Source organism: Esox lucius, chromosome 20 (genome assembly GCF_011004845.1).
Source record: "Esox lucius isolate fEsoLuc1 chromosome 20, fEsoLuc1.pri, whole genome shotgun sequence".
NCBI lineage: Eukaryota > Metazoa > Chordata > Actinopteri > Esociformes > Esocidae > Esox > Esox lucius.
This window is the reverse complement of record NC_047588.1, coordinates 18,719,398-18,744,322: the sequence shown is the minus strand read 5'-3', so window position 1 is coordinate 18,744,322 and position 24,925 is coordinate 18,719,398. Positions and strand designations below refer to the sequence as shown.

At 39.8% G+C, this 24,925-nt stretch overlaps 2 protein-coding genes across 3 annotated transcripts; both read right to left on the bottom strand.

Moving 5' to 3' along the window:
• Positions 1–9,686: 9,686 nt before the first annotated feature.
• cabz01093075.1 (C-C chemokine receptor type 4) lies at positions 9,687–12,146 on the bottom strand. The gene is made up of 4 exons (XM_010896963.4): positions 11,927–12,146; positions 11,645–11,684; positions 11,328–11,435; positions 9,687–11,029 (listed from the first exon to the last, which is right to left on the bottom strand). Exons 2-4 carry the CDS (start codon positions 11,680–11,682, stop codon positions 9,994–9,996), a joined length of 1,182 nt encoding a protein of 393 aa, XP_010895265.2. The 5' UTR covers positions 11,683–11,684; positions 11,927–12,146; the 3' UTR covers positions 9,687–9,993.
• A 1,171-nt stretch (positions 12,147–13,317) lies between these two features.
• On the bottom strand, positions 13,318–16,243 carry si:cabz01093077.1 (C-C chemokine receptor type 4). Of its 2 annotated transcripts, none has more exons than XM_010896964.2 (2): positions 16,163–16,243; positions 13,318–14,386 (listed from the first exon to the last, which is right to left on the bottom strand). In XM_010896964.2, exon 2 carries the CDS (start codon positions 14,380–14,382, stop codon positions 13,348–13,350), a length of 1,035 nt encoding a protein of 344 aa, XP_010895266.1. In that variant the 5' UTR covers positions 14,383–14,386; positions 16,163–16,243; the 3' UTR covers positions 13,318–13,347. The 2 variants fall into 2 exon arrangements, with proteins under 2 accessions (XP_010895266.1, XP_010895267.1); XM_010896965.2 differs by having other exon boundaries at positions 13,318–14,398; positions 16,163–16,227.
• Positions 16,244–24,925: the final 8,682 nt, after the last annotated feature.

Below are 24,925 nucleotides of genomic sequence, written 5' to 3'. Positions count from 1 at the left end.
TTGATAGGTCTCTTCTAACTCCCTTTCTGCCTCATCCTTTCCTTACTCGTTCTCAAACAACTTTCTCTTTTCCCAATCTTTCAACACTTCCAACAGACCCTTGTAATAGTCCATTTAGAGTTCAGCCTCTTTCTCATGCTTTTCGTCTTTCACTGGGGTGGAGGTCACTGAGGGTCTTCCCACTTCTTCTATGTCAATTTCTACTCCTGGAGTGTTTTGGCTGGTCTATTTGGCCCAGGGAGATCCAGCAGAGTTACTATGAGTGGTGTTAATCATATACTCCCAGCCTTAATGGGGCCCCCCAGAATGTTTCATGGGTTCCTGGACTCATTGAGCAACCACCGTAGGGCGACCAGAGGTGTGGGTGGTCTTGTTGGATGGGAAGATCAAACCGGGTTACCCAGGCTTTGAATGGTGAAAATCAGGTACTTCTAGTCTTGAATGTGGCCCTCCAGAATGTTTCACAGGATCCCAGACTCATAGCGCGGCAACCAAATGGACGCCAGAAGTGAACATGGTGTTGTTGGATAGAGTTCCAGGGAAGAGGTAAAGGTTTGCAGACCAATGTAACCTACTTATTTAATCAGTGGAAATGAGTAGGCATGTGGTCTGGTTAAAAAGGGGAGATTGCACAGATAATGCTGAGCTTTGAATGGTGTAGATGGGCCACTGCTAGCCTGTATGGGGCCCCCAAGAAGGTGTCTGTCTTCCCGGGCTGACTGCATGGCAAGCATACATTGCACAGACATCGGGTAGTCTCGTTGGATAGGGGAGGTCCCACAGAGTAAGCCAGGCTTGGAATGGTGCAAACTGACCGCTGATAGCCTGTACGGGCGCTCCCGGATGTTTCCTAGCTTCCAGGACGCATAGAGCAGCAACAGCACATTGCACAGATGTCGGAGTCTTGTCTTTGGATAGAGTAGATCCAGCAGAGTTACTCAAGCTTTGAATGTTGTAAATCAGCCATTGCTTGTCTGTATTGTCTGAATTTTCCCAGCTTCCTGGACGCATAGCACAGCAATGGCACATAACACAGATGTCAGGGTGGTCTCGTTGGATAGGGCATCCCACAAAGTAAACCAGGCTTTGAATTATGTACACTCACCTAAAGGATTATTAGGAACACCTGTTCAATTTCTCATTAATGCAATTATCTAATCAACCAATCACATGGCAGTTGCTTCAGTGCATTTAGGGGTGTGGTCCTGGTCAAGACAATCTCTTGAACTCCAAACTGAATGTCAGAATGGGAAAGAAAGGTGATTTAAGCAATTTTGAGCGTGGCATGGTTGTTAGTGCCAGACGGGCCGGTCTGAGTATTTCACAATCTGCTCAGTTACTGGGATTTTCACGCACAACCATTTCTAGGGTTTACAAAGAATGGTGTGAAAAGGGAAAAACATCCAGTATGCGGCAGTCCTGTGGGCGAAAATGTCTTGTTGATGCTAGAGGTCAGAGGAGAATGGGCCGACTGATTCAAGCTGATAGAAGAGCAACTTTGACTGAAATAACCACTCGAGGTATGCAGCAAAGCATTTGTGAAGCCACAACACGCACAACATTGAGGCCCCTTAGTGCCAATTGGGCATTGTTTAAATGCCACGGCCTACCTGAGCATTGTTTCTGACCACGTCCATCCCTTAATGACCACCATGTACCCATCCTCTGATGGCTACTTCCAGCAGGATAATGCACCATGTCACAAAGCTCGAATCATTTCAAATTGGTTTCTTGAACATGACAATGAGTTCACTGTACTGAAATGGCCCCCACAGTCACCAGATCTCAACCCAATAGAGCATCTTTGGGATGTGGTTGAACGGGAGCTTTGTGCCCTGGATGTGCATCCCACAAATCTCCATCAACTGCACGATGCTATCCTATCAATATGGGCCAACATTTCTAAAGAATGCTTTCAGCATCTTGTTGAATCAATGCCATGTAGAATTAAGGCAGTTCTGAAGGGGAAAGGGGGTCAAACAAAGTATTAGTATGGTGTTTCTAATAATCCTTTAGGTGAGTGTATATCGGCCACTGCTAGCCTGTACAGGGGCTCCTGGAAATGTCCTGGCTTCCTGGACGGATTGTGCGGAAGTGTGGCTCTTTTTCAGCAACAGGGAATGAGAATCTAGTCAATATCGAGGGAAAGATGAACAGATATTTCATGAAAATCAGCTTCAGAGCACTCAGGAATCCAGACTGGGATGAAGGTTCACTTTCCTTCAGGACAACAACCCTAAGCACGCAGCCATGACAACGCAGGAGTGGCTTCCCAAATGCAGGTGTGCCAAGTTTGTTGCATCATTCCCAAGAAGACTCAACACTTGAATTGCTGCCAAGGGTACTGAGTACCTATGTACATTAGATAAATGTGATATCTGGGGTTCTTAATATAATTCTTCATACAATTTTGAAATAAATTCTGAAAGCATGTATTTTCTTGATCATTATGGGTTATTTTTAACTTTATAAAAAGTCTGTAACTCAACAAAATGTGGAAAAAGTGAAGCAGTCTGAAAATGTACTGAATGCACTATAGTAATGTTCCTTAAGACAGATTTACGTAAAAAGCAGAATGTTAATACAGATTTTTTTTAAATCCTTACTAGTGCCAAATATTTGGACACCAATCTTTTTGAAAGAAATATATTAACATATTATCTTTTATAATGATAAAACATGTTGTTTTCTCATATTATTGAAAAACTATAACTGTTATTTTATAGTCTTTTTTACTAATCATCAATGTTACAAATCATTTTGGAGATGTATGTATGTAATGTAATATGTACATAACCAGTCAAAGTTTGAGTACACCTGGCAGCATTTTGAAACTAAAACACTACTTAAAATTAGAATAAATACAATTAAACATACAGTAAAAAATACTTCTTATGTTGTCCCAAAATGTAAATTTTTATGATAAGATGGCTAGAAATGTCATGAATATATTTGAAGACATTTAAAAAAGGTTCCAATCCATTAAAAAGTGAGTTTTTGAGTTTCCAGATAGAAACCCTTTGGATTCTATGTTTTACTTTTTCCACAGATGGTTTACTTTTCCCACTGATCTGTCTGGAACTAATAACCTGTAGAAAAAAAGGAAAATGATTTAACACACTTTAACAAATCCACAATAAAATTACTCAAACAAAAGAAAGGAAGGCTTATGGAACAGCCATGTAAACGTTTGGGAGGACTAGAAGTGGGCTATACATGCAAAAATGCCCCAAAACAGAGGAGGAAGAGTCAAAGAATTGCTCGCAGCTGCTGTAAAAGATTAATAGAAAGAACAAAAAACACCTACATTTAGTTATTTCAGCAAAAGGGGAAAACACCAGCTTAAACTTTCGGTGTACTCACTTTTTTCAGCATAGGGGAGTTTTAATTAAATTAATGATTGAAAAGGGTAATTTCTCAGTATTATTTGTTAAATTAGGTTGCCTTTATGAGTCAACAGTGTTACGTCTGTGTAAGATCAATTTCCTTAATGTGATCATGGAGACAGGGGGTTAAATGCCACTGGGTGTGTTATTATAACAGTCCTGAGAAATGTGGTTGGTAAACATTGTTGTTTGCTGTTTTTAAAGGAAATAGAATAGGTGCCAATGAATGGTAATGTGACACCTAAATCTTACTAACTGGAGGTTTTCCTCTGAATCAGATCTTTATAGATGATAAACAAGATATAGGAAACCGGGGCGTCTGCGATCTTATCTCCAAGTTGCAGGCGTTTTTCAAACAAGCTGCAGTGTAGATTATTCATTTAAAATGGGTTTCGGTAAGAAGCCTACTAAAGTTCTCCCCCCCTGTTATGTGAATTTGTACATTCACATAACAGCCAACCATTTCTTACAACTCAAATTAGGTCATTGAAGATTTTTAGGAAGATGAGTGATTACGGTTGGGTTGATGTACATTTCCCTATCAGACCACTATTTCTTTGATATTTGATGCCTGGAAAGAGCATAGATGCTGACCCCTTATGACATTTGGATTTTAAGTTACAAATGATCCATCATCTGATCCACTTATGATTTAAAATTGAATTATGATTAATTTAGTGCAATTTATTAAGTGTGTACGTTTTTAATGATAATTATACTTTTGAAGGCTGTGTGATGCAGGATTTGGTTTGTTTTGCTTGTCTGCCTTATCGGGTGTGAAATCAGCAGAGTTTTTCATAGAATGAAAGCGTTAGCTGTTTTGCATGCAACAAGTTCTACTGAGGCATCTCAGCAAGCACAGGTGATCTTCAGCGATGTTATCACACTAAGGACAGTAAATCTAACCCAGTTTGCGGTTTCACATACACACACACATACAAACGCACACACACGCGCGCACACACGCGCACACACAGTTCTCTCCACTAGGGGGCATACTGAGCTAGTGCTTTGCTACACGGCTTTATGATTTTCTTCATTTCAGTCTGCCTAGCAACAGAGGGCGGACTGCGAAAAGCCCTGCACTACCCATACCAGCCCGCATTACTGAGCTCACTTAAACATTCCCCCTCCACCCCTACCACCTATATGCAGGCGGGATTTTAAGACATTGGGGGCTAAGACAAACTCTGGTCTTCAAGATGAAGATTGAGATATTAGACCATTGAGAGATTAAACATGTTTAGTGAAAATACTAAAATAAGTTAGATATCTGCCAAAAGGTTAAGGGTACGTGTTTTTGGCGATTGGAAAAATCCATATGTAAATTGGTATGATCGTAAAAAAAGTCATACATAAAACATGAAACGTATGCGTGAACGTCCCTGTTATGATGACGGATTCATATTTTTTTGCTTGTAGGAATTTTTCAATTTTTCAATTCTAAAGTGCAACATCCCGATCTGGAGTTTTGGCAGTTTGATCTCATCCTCCCAAAAAACGTAACTGAAACTTTCCTGGAGGAGCACTAATATAACAAGCAGTGTTGCCAACTCTCGCGAGTCAAACAAGCAACCGCAGCTTCAAAAACAAGCCCAATACCGTTATAGTGTTACGGTCAATGAAGGAGCCTGCAACAGTTTGAAACGCAAAACATGTATTTTAACATAAAAAGCAAAGAATTGTTTACAAAAAATTATCAAACGTCAACAACGCGTATATGGAGGGCAGGCACCATTCACTCATCTCTGATCACCTGCCAGCAGAATATGAGAGGAGAGATGGAAAACGAGGGGACAGGAGCAAGGGGGAGCATAAAATACATTAGTACCATATGTATCTGCTATTAGTAGGCTATATATTGTAATAATAGATTCTACTTCGCAGTATCTGCACAGAGCTTTACTGTCACGGACCACTTGATGTACACAGTCTGTTGCACTTTTTGCCATACTTGGACCACTTTGTTGGCGGCATCGTTTGTGGAAATGTAAGTAGTGCGACTCCATCTAAATGTATATTATTGCCATACTTGCCATTGGCCTATGTATAATTTCAATACCACCACCAATATTGCTGCTAGTTTACCGTACTCTTTTTTTTAAAAACTGCTGCTAGTGTACAGTGTTATGTATATTATAGCTTTCTCTTCTTGATATATTTTTACTGTGTATATATTTTTCTTCTTAATTCTCACTACGTAATTTAGCTTATGACACTCATATGTATCTATAATATTCAATAATTCTACCAAATTGCTGCTAGCTTACACTGTTATGTATTACTGCTTTACTATATATTACTGCCTTACATATATATAGCTAATAAATAATAGGCTAATACCAGATTGCTGCTAGTTTTCAGTACATTCTTTTAAACTGCTGCTAGTGTGCAGTGTTATGTATAGTGTTGCTTTATTTATTTTTTGTCTGGCTATATTTTTGCTTATATATTCTTCTTAACTCTCACTAAATAGTTCTCGGGTGCCATGTCACAAGAATATAATTGTTCAGGATGACTGTGTTGCTCTGTGCATTTGACAAATAAACGTTGAAACTTGTAACATCGTTTGGAATTCTAACTAGATTTTAGGTGGGGGCGGGAAAGATCCACGTGGGGATTTGTGGTAGAGACTCGAATTACACTACAGCACTTACATTATTGTGAGGCTGTGAGCAGACAGTGTCATTCAAGCATTTAGGGAAAGTAGCAACCATAAATGTACAAAAACGAAGTCGCTGGTCAGATTTTCCTAACATGCGACCAAAACTTTTAAAACAAGCCCAAAAAACCGCAACCCGCGACCAGTGATTACTTCAAACGACTTCAAAAGAAAACAAGCACAAAGTTGCGTATTCGGACTTGGCAACACTACAAGCATAGGTAGTGTGAACAACAGAAAATCTGGGAAAACGGAAATAGGTATCCTGCAAGATTTTAATATAAAAGTCTCTTCTTTCTCCATGCATGCAGAATGAAAACGGATTTTCATGTGCATAACTGTTCTTTATTTGTGCATAAATTCCATGTATAATAAAACATTTTAATTAACTTAAACTTAGATAAATTGTATTATTTTGTAGACATACACACTTGTTCTGGTCCCAAATACTCAAACAGCATTGCTTTATGGGTCTTCGTTTTTCCCCTTGGGTTGTTGCTGTAAAATGAGAACTTATTTAAATGTTCTGCAATCACAACAGAAGTTCCAGTCCACATGAAACCATCATAAATACGATGGACAGAACACAGCTATTAAATAGCACATGCCAGACTGTGATATTTAAAGGAATATCTAGCTATTCTGTGTTCTTCTTAAATGCATGATAGCCTGCTGGTGTAATGTCGTTATGCAGTCTTAAAAACCAGCTATGCACTTTCATTTTGAATGTGAAATCAGGAATCACAACGCTATGGTGGAGCACTGGGCTAGCGGTCCAATTCATTGTTGCTATCTTTACTGTTTTGAAGAGCTACGTTCGGGCCACATATCTTTGCAGATGCCAGATTAATGGCAAACGTTTATACATAGAAAAAACATTTGTAAACAAATAAATTGAAAGGTAAAGTAAGAATTGTATGTGTAAATAATCGTAAAAGGGTGTTTGTACATTCACCAACCAACCACAAATCTAGTTTCACACTTACATTTCATGTTTTACGTATATTTCCTTTTTTACGAACATACCAATTTACGAATGTTATGCGTGTTATGTGCTGTTATTACTGGTTAATTGGAGGTGTCTGTGGGGGGGATGGGGGGGGCTAAAGGGAAAATAAAGTTAGGGAAGAGAGGGGAGGAAGCTCTCCTGTACCTGCACCTTGGGGAGTATGGCTGTAGGGACCAAAACACTAGTAAGTATAGGTACGAGTTATAATTGTGGGCCTGACTAACCCAGTTTGTTGTTTTGTTGGCAGACATCTCAACCCCTGGGTTAATTGTTGTGCGAAGCTCAAGGAAATATCTCTGGACTCTAGAGCCAGCAAAAAAACACTGTGGTCTCTGCCTCCTTTTTCTGTTATCACCACGACACTACAGTATTTCATTATGATCCTGACAATATGTACGCTTAACCTTTTGGCAGATATCTAACTCCATAAGTATTTCAATCAAATTCAATCAAGAAAATCCATTTTATAAAGCCCTTTTGACATCAGATGTCACAAAGTGCTTTCACAAACACCCAGCCTAAAACCCCAAAGAGCAAGCAAAAGAGTTGATGCAGTGGCTAGGAAAATCTCTCACAGACGAAACTTAGAAAGAAGTCTGGAAGAGAATCTGAGGGTTGGCCAGACCTCTTCTGGCGGTGCCCAAAAAATATTTTAAGAGTACAAATTGTAATAATTAATAAGTGCATGTGGGCTAAGTCCAGAGTCTATAAAACACAATAAAAGTCAGATGCATGACCGGGTGGACAAGGACAGGAACAATCAGGGGGGTGAGCGGAGTGGCAGATGGAAACGTCAGGTATCATCAGCTACTTGATCTGCAACACAACCATGTTTTGAAGGAGAAGTAGCCTAACTGTTGGATTGGGTTGGCTTTTTGATGCTCAATTGACTTTGAACATGAATTTGAACAACCTCAGCTCAGCGAATCACATAGCTTTATACTTTCACTTTTGGTCCACCAGCTTCGAACAGCTGTGTATACACTGCGTGCACAGTTATTAGGCAAGTGAGTATTCTGATCTTATTATTATTTCTTTGCAGATTTTCCAACTCCAAACCATATACCTTGAATGCTCATTGGATTGAATCATTTTCAGGTGATATGTGTTTGTGTAATGAGGGAGGGTGTGGCAACATTGAATAACTCTTGAGTGACTCTTGATGGACCAGATGGACGGGCCTGTGGCTTGATCACTAATGGACACAGGGCACCACTTCGAGTCAGGCGCCAGCAAGGTGGAGGAGGGGTACTGGTATGGGCTGCTATCATTAAGGTTGAGGTAGTTGGACCTTTTCGGGTTGAAGATGGACTGAAACTCAACTCTCATACCTGTTGCCAGTTTCTGGAAGATACTCTTTTAGCAGTAGTACAGGTAGAAGTCCTCAGCATTCAAGAAGGCCATGTTCTTTATGCAGGACAATGCTCCATCACATTCATCCAAGTACAACACTGCTTGGCTAGCAAGCAAGGGCCTCGAAGATGCCCAAATAATGGCCTGGCCCCCTTCCTTACCTGACTTAAATCCTATTGAGAACTTGTGGACCCTTCTCAAACGTGAGATTTACAGTCAGGGAAGACAATACACCTCTTTGAACAACATTTTGGAGGCTGTGGTTGCTGCTTCAATGAAAGTTGATTGTGAACAGATCAAGAAACTGACTGACTGCATGGATGGAAGGCTCATGGCAGTTACTGAATAGAAGGGTGGCTATATCGGTCAGAGGTCAGAAATTGTATTTAATTTTCATTTTGTATTACTTATTTGTTGCACTTACTCTACAAATTAAGAATAAACAAGTGAGTTGGAGAAATTATTTTAGTAATTTAGTTGCCTAATAATTGTGCACACTTATGTATTCCCCTGAGAAAGATCAAAACTCATGTTTCCTTTGTTAAACATTCAGGTTTGAGGTTCAATTCTTTTTTTGATTGACTGAGAGCATTTTGTTTGTTCAACAATATAATAAATCTTGAGGTATACGATTTGCCTAATAATTGTGCACACAATGTATACAGACAGGTGACAAATTAAATGAAAAAAGTTTGTAATGTGGGATTTATGTACAGTACTGCAAACCTACTTCAATATCCCGCTCTGTTTAAATCTCAAAGGCCTGTTCTTGTTGACACGGTCTGATCATGTTCTGGATTAACCTTCTCAGACCCCTGGGAAACAATTGCTCTTCTGTTTTTCCTTACATAATGCAGTAATGCAAGAGCATCATGGTCATCGAAAGTATGCTTTCGATCACAATTTCTAACCCTGTTCACTGATGTCTGTCCCACAGATCTAAATGCAGATGTGAATGTCACTGTTGAAACACTTGCCAGTTGAGCAGTCTTTGAAACTCCTGCCGTGCATGCCCCAGTAATCAACTCCCATTCAAAGTCACTTATATCCTTTTCTTTTGCAATCTTTATTCAAATTCCACTGGGATTTAGGTAGCACAATGATTTCTTACACAATTCACTGGTTGTTTTTCACATTAACAGAAATGTGCATACTGTGTAGAATTTAAGCCACCAAGGAAGAATAAGGAAACAAGGGATGTTGCAGATTATCCATTTGAGAAAAGAAATGCTAGTTTGAATTCAACTATAAATGCAGACATGTTGTGTACAAAATGTATACATATTGCTCCTTTAATACATTTATTGACATAGCAAGTTTACAGTACATTTCAATATTTCAATATACAAAGTGAACACTTTCCAAACCCTCAAACAAAATATGCTAAACATAGAGTTCAAATAGACCTAATGTCCAAGAAAGAAACAACACACACAATTGGTTGTGTAGCCTGTAATGATGGTGTTAAGTTCAGCTACTATGTGAAGTAGAGTAAATAGGACAGCCCTGACTTCCTTGGAACTTCTTAAAATGGAAATGTGATTCCAAATGTAGATATGTATGGTAATGTACATGGTAACCATTTACAATGCATTAGACCTGTCATCCATGCTCGTGGTCTGTGAGAAACCAGATCCTGTTCTTGAGACTCTCTGGTCCCGTGGCAGGTAGTTTTTCATGAACTGACACAAGCTACAGGGAGACCTGATAATCAGGCTTATGAGATTCCTTCTGAACTTCTGCCCGGCGAACACATAGAGGACAGGGTTCAGGCAGCAGTGGGAGTAGACCATGGTCTCTGTGATCTGTATAGCGAGGGTCGTAGCTTTACTGTTTTCACAGCTGGCTACAAGGATCTCAGTCAACAGCGCAGCCTTGTGAAATAATGCTATGTTGTACGGAGTCCAGCAGCAGAAAAACACCACAACGACAATCAAAACAAGGCGAATAGCCTGCTTTTTGGAAGATGGAGCGTTATACAGCCTCCTCACTATCTGTGTGTAGCAGAACCCCATGATGGCAAGTGGGATCAGCAGACCAAGTATGTTTACTTTAAAAAGGACAAAAATTTTCCAGCCATGTCCATCATAGACAGCCATACAGTTATCTTTGTCATTGCTTTTACTAACTTTAAGAAACATCACCTCAGGGAATGCGGCCAGAAAACCAGCTATCCAGGTCACGACTGCAGCAATGGCCCCATACTTCCGTGTCCTGGCTTTTATGGCATACACAGCAAGGACTATGGCCAAGTATCTGTCAATGCTCATTAGGGTAATGAAGAAGATGCCACTGTAGAAACCAATGTAATAGGCACCAAAAACCACTTTGCACATGAAGTCACCAAAAACCCACTGATTTCTGGCGTAATGGGCCAGGAAGGGCAGGGAGCAGACCAGGAGCATGTCGGCCAAGGCCAGGTTGAGGAGACACACATCAGTCATGGTGCGTAGTCGAACTCCCTGCAGGATGACCCACAGGACCAGAACATTTCCTAGAAACCCCAGGATGAAGAAGAGGGCATACAGCCCCGGCAAGAAACTGGCTCCGTGTTGCGGATACACACAAGGATTATAGTCATTGGAATAATCCATGGTTACATCATCATAAGTATAATTGCTGTAAAATATGAGAAGAGAATTTAAAAAGCAACCATGATTGAAGAATTAATGTTTATTTGGCCAGTTTCACTGACACAGCCAAGTTGTGGACTAAAAAAATCAAGCTCAGTGGAGATTTTACATTTAAATGTTATTGCTGATTAACTGGCCACTCAAGAACAATTTGCAAGATTTTGGTTAAGTTAAATCATGATGGGAAGATTGTGATAGATATTTTTTATTATTAGTTGTATCATCTCTTACCTCAAAATGTGTTGTTTAATAAAAATCATTAAAAAGTTTTACCATGAACTTACCTATATGTAAAACTGGATTGATTGTCATACGCATTACTGGTCCAATGTGTATTCCAGGATGAATTCAAAACTGTCTCAGGACTAAAAGTAATGGTTGTTGAAATCCCCCTGAAATGTTGTAGTTTTAACTTTTCAATTACATGCAAATGTACCAATAGCACCAGTACAGAAAGTTATGAAACAAGGTATGAAAGTGTATGCAGTCACTTCTGTAAGTCTTTATGGACAAATTACTTATGATGATGCATTTATTAATTTACTATATTTTGAGTATTCAAATGTAGCTATTTTGTAATATTTTGCATATAAAGTCTCACCTTGCCAGGAAGTGATCTAGATGTCCAGTGACATTCATCCCTGAAATAGAATGTATTCTATTTATTACCAAAATTGTATTGTTTCTTACTAAGTAAAAGCATGCAGTGCATTTTATTGAAGTTGCTAATAAAATTGTGTTGTACTATAAAAATACTATGAAAAATACTGATAATGGTGTGATGCTGAAGACTGGCATTATGTGGAGAATACTTGCTCTACAAACTATGTACTGCGGAGTAGCTTCTGCAAAACAAAACGTTATATTAAAACACAATACTCACTGTACAACGTGGTGAAGTTGCCTCTCTGGGGGTTTAAACACTGTGTGAGGGTATGTGAGGGTATGTGGGGGTGGTGTCAGTGTTAGGGCTGTAGATGTGTGTGGTTGGAGAGGCAGTAAGGGAGCAGATGCCTCACAGGGGGTGCTGGTAGGGGAGTGAAGTTGTGATCCAGCTATGTACAATGAGTGACCTTCCTCCTCATTTAACACTACAGGAACCTGAAGATAATCCAAAGTAGGTTTACTTTATTCAACACTGTAGACCATTTCTTTATAAATACTGTATTATTTTATTCCAACAGAGCAGTGCCACTACTCTTTCAAGGCTTAGTCTTTGCCTGCATTGCAGAGATGTTCGTAAGCAGTTGCTGAAAGCTTCACCACCAAACAGGATATCCTGTACATGATGCACACTCATAGTGCATATACGTTTTGTTGCCTGTGCATATAACCTTTGTGGTTATCTGAACATTGAAATGCAGTGTGTGCGTGTCATGGCTAAGGAAAGCATCTCTACAAGCATAGTTACTAACAGTCTTCTATTCCGAGATGTGGGAGGAGACAATCCTTTTTTCTTCTTTCATCAATTCAAATGTATTGTAAAAAGACAATGTATTGGATTGATTTCTTAACCTTTTGCATTAATATCATTTAGCAGAAAACTGCTATCAAAAGCATTTGAACCTATTGAGCAGGAATATTGTCTGACTCTTCTTCACACTGAACATGTTTTTTCTGAATTATAGGTACTGTCAGCAGACTGGAATATGGGTCAGCATAAATGGCAAAACGTTGCAGAACAAATGTTTGAGACCTTCAACAAAGTTCCCTTGCTCATTTATGTATATTACAATAACACACAAATCAAAAGGGCTTTTTAGACAAACAGGGACACAGTGCTAATCTGGGTCATGTTGTAAATGTAACAAATGTAATATGTTGCCAGCACACTAGCAACAACACTGCCTCTGTTTTAAACTTGATGTAGGAATTCAAATGTGTGCGTACAACAGTGGCGTCGTTAGCCCTGGGCGTCTTTTATGAATAGCCCCGGACCAAAAACAAATAATAGCCCCTGATCTATTCTTCTTTAATTTCGATTGCGCATTATGACAACGTAGACATCGCTAGCGTGTACATCGAAATGTTCCGAATATACATTCAAAACAATCAACTTTCAGTCGCGGGGGGTGGGGGGGGTGTATTGTGATCCTAGCGACACCTCTGGCATACAATTTATGCTATAGCAAAGTGTGTGCAGTCCATCAGCCTCTAGTAAATACAATAAAACTTGTCATATTGTTACTATATTTACAGTACATGCAGGTCTGTGTGAAAAATACTTCAGTAGTCTATACAAGAAAGACATATATTTTAATTCTTCTGCTTTCCAATTTCTTCTGTCCATTTTCAGCAGTTCAATCACACATGCGTGTTAGAAGTCTCGTATTCTGATCCTTTGCTTGTCACCATTGCGTCCTTGCTGAAATGTTTGAACAGTGGATACCTAGACAGCACAGTTCCCAAACACTTCCTGAATTTCTCTCCTACAAAAGCATAGATGACTGGATTGACACAGCAGTGAACTAGAGCAATGGTCTCCGTCACACATGTAGCTATAAAAGCCCTCTGTGAAGCCTCACAGTTTCTCCCAACACCAAAGATCTCAAGGGTTTGGAGAAACACCACAATATTGTAAGGAATCCAGAAGACCACATACGCACCCACAATGATGAATATCAGTTTGACGGCCCTTTCCTTCTTAGAGTTCCTTGACCTCTGGAGCACAGTGAGGATGCTGACATAACAAAAGGTCATGATGGGCAGACACAGGAGGAGCCCGGTGACATTTTCGACTGTGTTCCGAAACAACTTCCATGTCCTCACTGTGCCCTCTGGGTAATGTGGCCGGCAGGTCAAGCCTTCATCGTCCCTCACTACCTCAGAGAAGATGGCCTGAGGGATGCTGGCACCAATGGACGCTACCCAGATGACAGTGCTCGCAAGTGTTCCGTAGTGCAATGTCCTCGCTCTAATTGACGACACGGCGTGAACAATGGCCAAGTAACGATCCACACTCATTAGTGTCACGAACAGGATGCCGCTGTAGAAGCCAACCTGGTAGACCCCAGCCATGATCTTACATGGACTGTGCCCTTCAAACTCGTAGCCTTGGGCTTGGTAGGCCCAAAGAGGCAGAGAGAGGACAAGGAGCAGGTCAGATAGGGCCAGGTTCAGCAGACAGATATCTGTCATGGTCTTGAGTTTCATGTACTTGAGGAGGACCCAGAGCACCAGGCTGTTACCTGTCAATCCCAAGGTGAACACCAGGTAGAAGAGAACAGGTTGGTAGATGATCGTTCTGACTGGACTGGTGTCAGTGCTACAGGGACTGGCGTCATCTGGATAGTCAGTGTAATCTGCATAGTTGATTGTGTTGACTTCAGTTGTGTTCATTTTGCTGCAGAAAAAGCTGAACAATTAGTAAACAAACAATTATATATTGTATATATCCTACCATTCAGAATAGTTTCATGCACACTGACATAAATTTAAATATTACTTGAAACTGTGGAATCTGAGCATTAACAATTACAATATGAATGTACGTTTCATTGGGAGTGAATGTGCCTAGATAATGAGAACAACAGAAACATCTCTGTTTAGATTATCTCTCTGTAGGTTGTGCTCTAATGACCACAGGAATGTTCATATTGACCATTTGGCATGGGAGTTACTGTCTTGGAAACCTGATCTTTGCTATGTAGAAACGCCCTTAATGTAAATATATCAGCTTGTAACTAACATTACAGTGAGAAGATAATGGAATGTTCACCGAATGACATCTGTGCTGCAATTTTCCAATAAAGTTGAGCGAACTTCTCCCTTGATTTGATACAGGTTCTACATTATTTGACCACTATACGAAACCGCCGATTTCTAATAAAACCACCACTACATTATCATACATTTTCATTGATTCCATCATGATTTATTACTTTATGAACATGTGATCTATCAGCAGGGGTGAAAGTAAGACGATATTATGGCAATATAGTTTCGCAGCAAAAAGAATACAGAGGTTACACCCTATCAGCAAAAAGTGAGGCCTTCACAATAATAAAACCAATTGCCAACTACACCATTTTTTAACAACGCCAGCTCCAACAAAATTACTATTTTGATTTGAAAACAGGTAGTATATCCTCCTTTTTGCCATATGGTTAAAAGAGAACAAGTACATACACAACAGTAGATACAGGAAATCAAATCATTGTTTTGGGTGCTATTAATTGTTTTGAAAGTGTACGAACGTGAACGGGTTGCCTACAAGAGCACTATTTGAAGTGACCGTTTGACAACCAGATATAAACATCATGGCTGGTCATTTTTTTGCCAATTGTAAATTATACGACAACAAAACATGTGTCCACATGGTCCCATACTAGTAAGAAATGGCGTATACGTAACTGTGTTTGAATAGTACTATATCTTAACTCGCACAATTGGTCTTACAAAAAAAATCTCTATATTTTACATTCATTACTTTTATGTAAGATGAAGAACTTTAAAATGTCTTAGTGACTGATATGAAGAGGATGTGTCACTCGAAACAACTTGGGAAATAACCCAATTTACATACTTGATAAAGATCACAAGGAACCCATTTTCATGCACTTTTCAAAGATCATATGTCTAAATTTAAACTGAAAACCAGGAAACAAATCGCAGTATTAATGATTGTCAAGTTTATGTAAGCTAAAGATTGAACATAAAACTATTTTAAAGAACAAAAGCTAAAAAGCTTTGAAAAACTCATTGTTTGTTTCAAAAGCTATTCAGCTCTTTTAGGACATTTTCATGTGCCTTGATTCTTTAAAATGAATGTAGCAATTAAACCAAGGTTTCCACGGTATATCAAGTTACAGATACAAGCATTCAAGCATCATCACCGTAATTAAACAAATGTATCCACTTCCCCTTTAATCATAACCAGAATCCAACCACAACCCTTATGGTCTCACACATCACCCACCGCTAAATTGCTAAATCACCCACCCCTTTGGCTAAATACTGACACCCACTGTTGGCAGACCCCATTGTAAAACAATCATGTATTCTTAATGGATTGCCTAATTAAAAAAAGTTTACGTACACTGTAAAAAAAGAAATAGAGATTGTGTATGAATACGGTATGAATGCAGGACAAGATACAATGAAAATATAGGTTATTTACCCCAATCTGTTAAATTCTGATGTACAGCTGAAAATCTTCTGGCTGGTGGTAAGGCGCGTGATAGTTTAATCTCACAGTCAGGGAAATCTGAATGGAGTGTGCCTTCAACCACAGAGTGAACCTCATGTTCCGCCTGCTTCCGTTGTGACCTTGAGCAAGAAGCTATCAAACACCACTGTACTTTTTCATTTATTATATCATCACTGTATGTCTAATAAGGCACTGTCTTTGTGATTATTTAATGAAAGAAATCTGCCAAAAAAACTTGGGCCCTTTAAATGCTCAATCTGATCAATTAGGCATTTGTTTTGATCAACTTGGGACGGCTTGGGATTCATTGGCTAACAACCATGGGTGAGCTTGCAGGCAGCTGGTCTACCACATGGAGTCACTAACACACAAAGAGCAAGATAAACATCAGTTTGCTGTCTCATTGCAACTTCTCTGGAGTCAATGACGGTCTTCAAGATCATTTAAGTTTGAGCAGCACTAACTTTAACAGAGTAAGAAGGGTATGATAGTGAACCAATGTAAGGCACGTAAAGTGAACTGTGTGAACTGTGAGTGAACTGTGTTGCCTGATATTGGACCACGTTCTTACCAGCCACTACTGACAGACAGTGGGAGATAAGGTAGGCAAGTCCCTCTCTATTAAAGGGACACTGTGTAGAATCCTGCCCCCAACATTTACAAGACTGACTTTAAACAATAACATGACTCAAGAACGTGTAAATGGAGAATATCTCCATTCTAAACCAAAGAAAATTGGAACAATAACATACAACTTTCACTGCAGATTTATTCTGGTCATTTATTCTAGCAGAACAAAAAACTATTTTAAGTCTCTCTTTTTTTGTCACAGGATCTGTGTGGTGTGCGTGCATGCCCAGAATATATCTCCATTCTCACACATATCCAGTGTCATGTAGTCAGTGAAATTGAGAGCGCAAGATAGCTCACATAGGCAGGTAAAATATGTTTCTGCAGGCCCCCTAAAGCTGGTCAAACATCAGGCAAGTGCCAAATGCATCAGCTGTTATTCGCACTGTCAGATTTGTTTTTTAGCTGCCCTCCCCACCATCACCCTGGGTGGCTCCTCGGTCAAATCAATGGCGTTCTTTCGCTTTCTGGGCCCAATCATTGCCCAGGACCTCAAGTAGGAGCTGAACCTCGCTTACAAAGAAAGCTCAGCAGAGGATGTACTTCCTGTGGAAGCTGAAAAGTTCAACCTGCCAAAAACGATGATGGTGCATTTCGTCAGTCCTGACCTCCTCCATCACCGTCTGGTACACTCTGCAGAGAGGGTGATTGGCTGCAATCTGCCGTCTCTACAAGACTTACACCCCTCCCTTGATACAGAGGTGAGTGGCTAAGATTGGGGCTGATCCCTCTCACACTGGACATTTATTATTCAGAACTCTCCCCTCTGGTAGAAGGTTGAGGTCTATCAGGACCAAAACCTCTCACCATAAAAACAGTTTCTTTCCTACAGCAGTAGGCCTCATGGACATGCCCCTGAAGCCAAATAGACTATAGCCCATTGCCCACATACACACACAACCTCAACTAGACAAATCTATAACCCCTCCCTACATACTCACACAACCCTCAAATGGACAATTCTTGCACCTTACATATTTTGTACATATGTTTTTGTAATTTATTAATGCTCAGTCCGCCATTCTTATTTTTAATTTTAAGTTTCTGCACCAATGGCCTAGAAATGTAACAAATGTAATATGTTGCCAGCACACTAGTTTGTGAAACCTATATGGCAATAAATCTCTTTCTGATTCTGATTTAGGACACAATAAGTAACTTGAGGTGTCAACATTCTATTGGCCAAGTCTATTGTGACATTTATTCACCATTACCTGATCCTAAGGTATGAACACAAAACACAGCAACACAATTTACTTTCCATCTAATGTTATAGATTCAAATATATATAGATACAAATATTGTTGATTCTTCAAAGTAGCCATTACTTTAAGACATGAAGATCAGTACATTTTGAAAATGTATAGAACTTTGAAAGTTTCAAAGGCAGTTGCAAAACCCATCAAGCGCTCTGATGAAACAGGCTCTCCTGAGGACCACCACAGGAAACAAAGACCCAAAGTTTCCTCTGCTGCAGAGGATAAATTCATTAGTGTTAGTTGCCTGAGAAATTGGCAATTAACTGCACCTGAGATTACAGCCAAAATAAATGCTTCACAGAGTTCCATTAACTTTGTGAAGCATTTATTCATATCAAAGATATAAAGAAATATCAAAGACACATGTCAACATCATCTGTTCAGAGGAGCCTGTGTGAATTATACATTTATGATTGAATTGCTGCAAATAAACCACTACTGAAGAGACACCAATAAGAAGACAATTGCTTGGGCCAAGTTACAAGAAATTGACATTAGATTGGATGAAAACTGTCCATTGGTCTGATGACGTCAAATTGGAGATTTTTGGTTCCAATCGCCAGGTCTTTGTGAGACGCAGAGTGGGTGAACGACTGAAGCATGGCGGAGGTGTGATGGTGTCTGGCTGCTATTGAGGTGGAAAATGGTAAAAATAAATAAGTACCTTTGAATGAGTAGGTGTCCAAACCTTTGACTAGTACTGTATATATATAGCTCCAGAAGAAATTAAGAGGCTACTGCACCTTTTTCTTTCCTTTCCAAAAAAGTTGAAAAGGAAGGTTTTGAGTGAGGAACAGAAGTGTTAAAATTAAGAGACCTTTGCAAATTGAACGCTTCTGTTCCTCACTCAAAACTTTCCTTCCTAATATTTTACATTTTTGATGAAGTAGTAATTGTCCACTTCTGACTTGTGCAGTTGGGTGCTCGATCCTAATATGATACTGGGAGATTTTCTCATGATCTTGAAACAGTGGCATTTGCTTTTATAGTTTCTGGTCTCTGAACTTTATTTCAGTGTGGACACTGCATTAAAAGGCTCACCATCAAAGGCAGTTCTCCATTCTTTAAAACCCCTCTTCAAGAAACTTCCTACATTTCAAATTTTAAATTATGTATTTGCGAAAGAATTAAAGTAAAATTAATGTCAACATTGTGGTCACATTCAATCATAAAATCCATGTAAAGATGCATACAAGATCAAACTAATTCACCCACTGGGCAAATCTGACCTCTCCTCTCCTATTACTTCTCAAATCAAAATGTCTTTTTTATATGTAATTAGCAAACAATTATGCTGGAACACATTTGTGAGTGTCACATTATCAGGTTCCGAGTTGTATTGTTTGTTAACTTAACTACAATGAAAGGGAAGGTTCTTTAAATTGCACCTTGCACAAAATGTCTGGCTTTACAGTGCAAAAAATCGGCCACTTCCTTGTTGAATGAGGGCAACTGGGATACGCGGTGGAAGTGAGATGGCTGTGACAACAGAATTCAAATCATGATTGGCTGGTAATGAGGACAAAACGTCCGCCGTGAACAAGGCCTTTTGTGAAGCATTTCCGTTTAGGTATACAGCCTCTGCAGAGTATCTCTAAACCAGCAAAACCTAGTGATGCAAGGTTGAAAAGTTGCCCAACTTTCAGAAGTGTCCACTACTGTTATTCTTTAGGTCTTCTTCTTATTATAACTTTCCTTTTCAGGTTTTTTGGAAAGGAAAGTAAAAGGTGCAGTGGTCTCTTAATTGTTTCAGGAGCTGTATATAAACACAAGTTGTTTGGGAGGGTTGCCATAAAAAACATTTTGTTTGCCAAACATTGTTGTCACATTTTGGCACGGCAGCCAGCTGTGCCAGTGAACCCAACGCCCTCTCTCCCTCACTTCATCACAGACAGCTGTTTCTGTTGATTATTGCCTACCACTGTTTTGCTTCATCACGGACCCTATTTAAGTTCCTGCTTCCTCATTGTATCCTTTCAGTCATTGTTTTGGTTTCCCCATACGTAACGTTCGTTCCTGTCCTGTATTTTAGTTTCGGTTTCATCATGTTTTGGTTTCGTTGTAAAATGTCTTCCATTCACCCTGTGCTTGTGTCCTGCTTCCATCCTTCAACGTTAGAGTTACTGGGACTTTCAATGGGACCGGGTTTTATGGTCAGCTGAGACCAAAATAGAACCATGTCATTTTAATATATTTACTTAAGCCGCGTTTCCACCGCAGGAACCATACCCAGGAACTAGGAACTTTTCCAGGATCCAGGGTCTAGAACCAGGAACCAGGAAATACATTTTACCCCCAAAACAGTCCCTGCTCGGGAGGTAGGACTCTCCCAGAGTACCGGAACTTTTGTGGTGGGGTTTGCAGTGGTAGTAGTAGAGTTTACTTGCAGAAATGTTCAGTATGTCCTCAGCGGAGTAAATTTAGAAGAGTTATTAAAGGAGTTTATTTTGCTTACAAAAAATAAAAGAACATATTATGTAGAGGAAATCGAGCGACAGATGGACCGATGACGAAGTCGTGACAGTGGCAAGGCTGGTGTGTGGCCTCAGTAAAGGACGCACATAAATGGACTAGAGCTGAAAGCAGTTTTGTTGCTGCTGCCCCACTTTGCTCCTTTGATTTAGGATCACGATGGGTTGGTGCAACAGGACCACAGTGGCCTACATCAATCGCCAAGGGGGAGTCAGCTCTCCTCTACTCAACCTGCGCTCGTTGAAGGCCTCCCATATTCCGAGTCAACTCAATGTGGGAAGAGACCTCATGTCCCGAGGAGGTCCTCAGCACGATTCAGGGTGCCTGGGCTGTATCTACTTCTAAGGTGTATGTGGGGGAATGGAACGTCTTTTCGCTATGGTGCAAGGGCCATTCTATAGACCCTGTGTGCTGTGAGGTGGGTTGAATTCTCAACCTAAAGTCATCCCCCATTGTTAAGGACTAGAACAATCTTGATGTTGATGCGTGGAATATGCATGAAAGTTGTGATTTTGGTTTTGGCTGACCGCCACTATTTGGTGTAACATAGATATGCATCAAAGTTGGAAAGATTCCCTTAACTTTAGGAGGTTAATTGAATCATGATGTTTATGTTGTCACGAAGTACTTTGGCCATTGCCTGAGGAAATGTACATTTTGATATGCTAATTTGGGAGTTGTTTCACTGAGTAAGACAACTCTGTCAATAGGTTTTATGGGTTATAATTCCTTGACACGAGCGACTGTGTGGCACATTTGTTGTTTTTTGATTTTGTTTGTGGATGTTGTGTTTTTATCATTTTCACATTTGTTTTTGATGGATATTCAGTTTGCAAATATCCATGAATGTTAGATTCATCTCTGATATCGATTTTCTTTTTTCATGTCTGTCCTGTAATGGTTCTGCTTTCACGCATGGAGTCATTTTCTGTTGACTCTGTCGTGAAAGCAAGTGGGGAATGTATGAATTTTTATCTATGATGAAAAAAACCGGAACACCTGAAGTTCAAAGCCAATTGGATAGGTACTTAAAGGGTTACATGAAGAATTGGATTGTTCTGTTTCCATAGTTATAACAGAAAATTGGAATCTGTTAAAATTGGCCTCACTTAGTGTCCATTCACAGTATTTGTCTAATTTGGGTTTTTGGAAACTGTTTGTTTGATGTAAAATCATGGTAATGGTTGACATGGTTATGGTTGAGTAGAATACAGCTACACTATCATGTTTTAGAAGGGAGACGGAGGCAGGCGCAGAATTTCGAAGCGTCTCTTTTTTAATAAACAAAAACAAAGAAAGCATAAAGGAGTGCCGGGCACTACAAGATATTTGGGAGTTCAGGAACACACAAAACATAACAGGCACACAAGCACAATGACCAACAGCGAATATACCGATGAACGGACCAAGAACAGGAAAGAACATACAAGGACAAGACAGGGACAAACAGAAAACGCGAAGAGGAACTGTCCCCTCAGGCAGGGACTGTTACATACACAGAAAACGTTGTTTTTATTACCCCCTACTCCAGGGTGAGCTCTGGCGAGATAGGGCATAAGGGGTGGGGCATCATGATTTATGACAGGATTACCTTTGGAGTGTCTTTGATGTGCTTGAATAAATAAAAAGAGACTTGGAGAATTTCACACTGGGTTTCATCTTGTAGAGAAATTAAAGGCTAAATAACAGCGTCAAGCTTGTATGAAATGTTTTGATTGGCAACAAGGTTCTTAATAATTTGTGTCAAACAAAAGGTGAATTTGATTATGGTTCTGAGAAAAAAAACTATCTGATGTAGTTATATATTAACTGAGATCTGGTTAGATGATGAACTTTGAATTGTTCATGAACTACTCTTTGAGAGGGATACTTAAACGTAAGCAAACTAGGTTAACTGATGATGAGTAATTGGAACAGTAATAGGAAATTGTTCTTCTGTTCTCCAACTGAGAGGATGTGAGCTAAAGAAAGCTCCGGTTCTGGATGACATTTACTGGGGCACAGAAGACCAACTGCACGACATCATGCCATGCAGGTACATCTCATCTGCTTTCCAGGTAGCTGAGAGAGGAACCTGGGGTCGACGACACACGCTACAGGAGGGCTTCGGTGTTTAAAGATGAACTGAAGTCACTGAGGGAAAAGTTAATTTTCTGGTGCTGGTAACCATTACTTCCGACCCGGCCTGCAGCTATAGAGCCTTTAGCTAAAACTGGTCATTTTGGCATTCATAAAGGAGAACACACAGATTCTCCTGACCTGGCTGATAAAGCAGCTAGAATGAAGACAACTAGAGCTGTGTCATTGTAACCAGTATTTGAACTATGAAGGACAACACCTTGGAATATACTTCTGAATTTTACAATGTCTGTTACAATTGTCTGCTAAGAAATGGTTCATAACTGACTGTCTGATGTTTGGAGGAGCAGAACATTTGTGATGACTTTGAAAGTACATCTTATTGGAACCACAAGAGGACTTTTCAGTGAATCGAGCAATTGGCATGAGAGGACTTTTTACCAGTCACAAATTGGATGTATTCAGCAATTGGTGTTTACAGACCCATATCGATGCAACTTGCCCCATACTGTCAGTATATGTGTCACCTGAATTCATTTCCTTTATCCTGTATTAGTCTATAAATACATTAATTTATACAAATAGGCCATAATCACTGACATTTTATTATTTAACTAGTAAATTTGAAAGTGTGTAAGGTTAGAAAATGTGGTCACATCTCTCTGTAGGTTGTGCTCTGATAACCACAGGAATGTTTACATTGACCATTTGGCATGGGGGGTTACTGTCTTGGAAACCTGATCTTTGCTAGGTAGACACACCCTTCACTGTGTGTATCAGCTTGTAACCAACATTACAGTGAGAAGAGATTGAGGTTGTGTAAGGAAGACCAGGTCCGTAACCTCATGAACAAGACTTTCTAAAGCTGCAATAAATAAGTGAATTACTCTCTCAAACGGGTATGCAATAATTATTACAACCACTATATGAAATGGCTGACTTCTAACATGACCAATGATCTGGCACACTTTGCTTGGCAGAGCATTCATTTAAAACTGCTCAGCATGACTAAGAAGAGATGATGCAGCGGTGTCTTTCAAAATGTAAATTCCAGTTCCAAATTATCTCAACTTTGCTCACATTCCAGAATAATATTTTTAACTTTGGGTCTGACATTGTGTAAGGATTCAAGTTTGGTTTTGCATAGGCCTTCTGCTGCTACACATTAGTGCTATGACATGCTTGGTTAGGAAAGGAAATACAGTACCAGATTTTTTATCATTGATCTGTGCTGATAAGGGAAAGTGAAACATTATCTCTGTACAGTACGGTTACTTCTTGGTGTAAGGCTGACATTGAAATTGACATTTCTGTGAATAACTGCCAGTGTAACGGTATTTAAGTGTTGACATCAAAACTAACTTTATCTATTTTCACAGATGTGCAATTTCATCCAAATCCAATTATTACTATTCTGCCTGAGAATGAATGGACAAATGCCCCCGTACATATATTCTTAGGCTAGGGAAAGATTTCCAATTGACAAAGTCTGCCTCCACAGGTCCAGATGGGGCTTGGCATGCATATGGGTACAGTCTATTGAGCCTATAACATTGGGGAAGCCTGAAAAAGAGGATTACGTTAATACTGAGTCATGTCAACCTGTAGGCTACTTTACATTTATTTTAACTATCAAATACCTGCAACTGAATAAAACACTTCCTTGATTCTTTGTATTTCAAATGGACCAGGGGAAGTGATGAAAATATTCAGGTTCTGCTTTAGAGCATGCAGTTGCCTTCATAAGACCTTCTGCATCACCAATACTGTAGAAGAATGTCCCACATGCAAAGACACACAGAGCTATGCAGACACACTGAACAGTGGTCAAGACTTCGATGAGTGTACTTCCCTATGTGTGTTGAACCTTTACCTCTCCCACAGACACTCATCTGGGAAACCCAGTGGAGAACTTCTGTCTCTGAAGACCCTTGAGGCTGGTGGTGTAAATGCTCAGTGTAGATTCTTAGCACCTTCATCCACAGGGTGATTGATGAACGGACATGCCTTAGTTGGTTTTAAGTCACTGCCTTAGTTGGTTGTAACTCACTGCCTTAGTTGGTTTTAAGTCACTTGTCATGGTGCGGTGAGCAGCAGCGCCACCGTGCCATAATTTCTCAAGTTCCCATATCTCACGAACACATCCCGGACTGTCACATGTTTCCCATCTTCCACCCCAGATCCCAATTTGTATCGTTTGTATGTGTTTAAATGTTTCCCCTCTGCTCCCCACATTGTGGATCATTTTAGCTGTTGCTGTGTGTATTCTGATGAGTGTTGTTTGTGCTACTGT

Coding starts and splice junctions, on each gene's coding strand:
- cabz01093075.1 (XM_010896963.4), bottom strand. CDS start 11,682: ATGAATGTCACTGGACATCTAGATCACTTCCTGGCAAG. Junction 11,436..11,644: donor CTAGATCACTTCCTGGCAAG/GTGAGACTTTAT, acceptor ACAACATTTCAG/GGGGATTTCAACAACCATTA. Junction 11,030..11,327: donor CAATCCAGTTTTACATATAG/GTAAGTTCATGG, acceptor CATATTTTACAG/CAATTATACTTATGATGATG.
- si:cabz01093077.1 (XM_010896964.2), bottom strand. CDS start 14,382: ATGAACACAACTGAAGTCAACACAATCAACTATGCAGATTACACTGAC.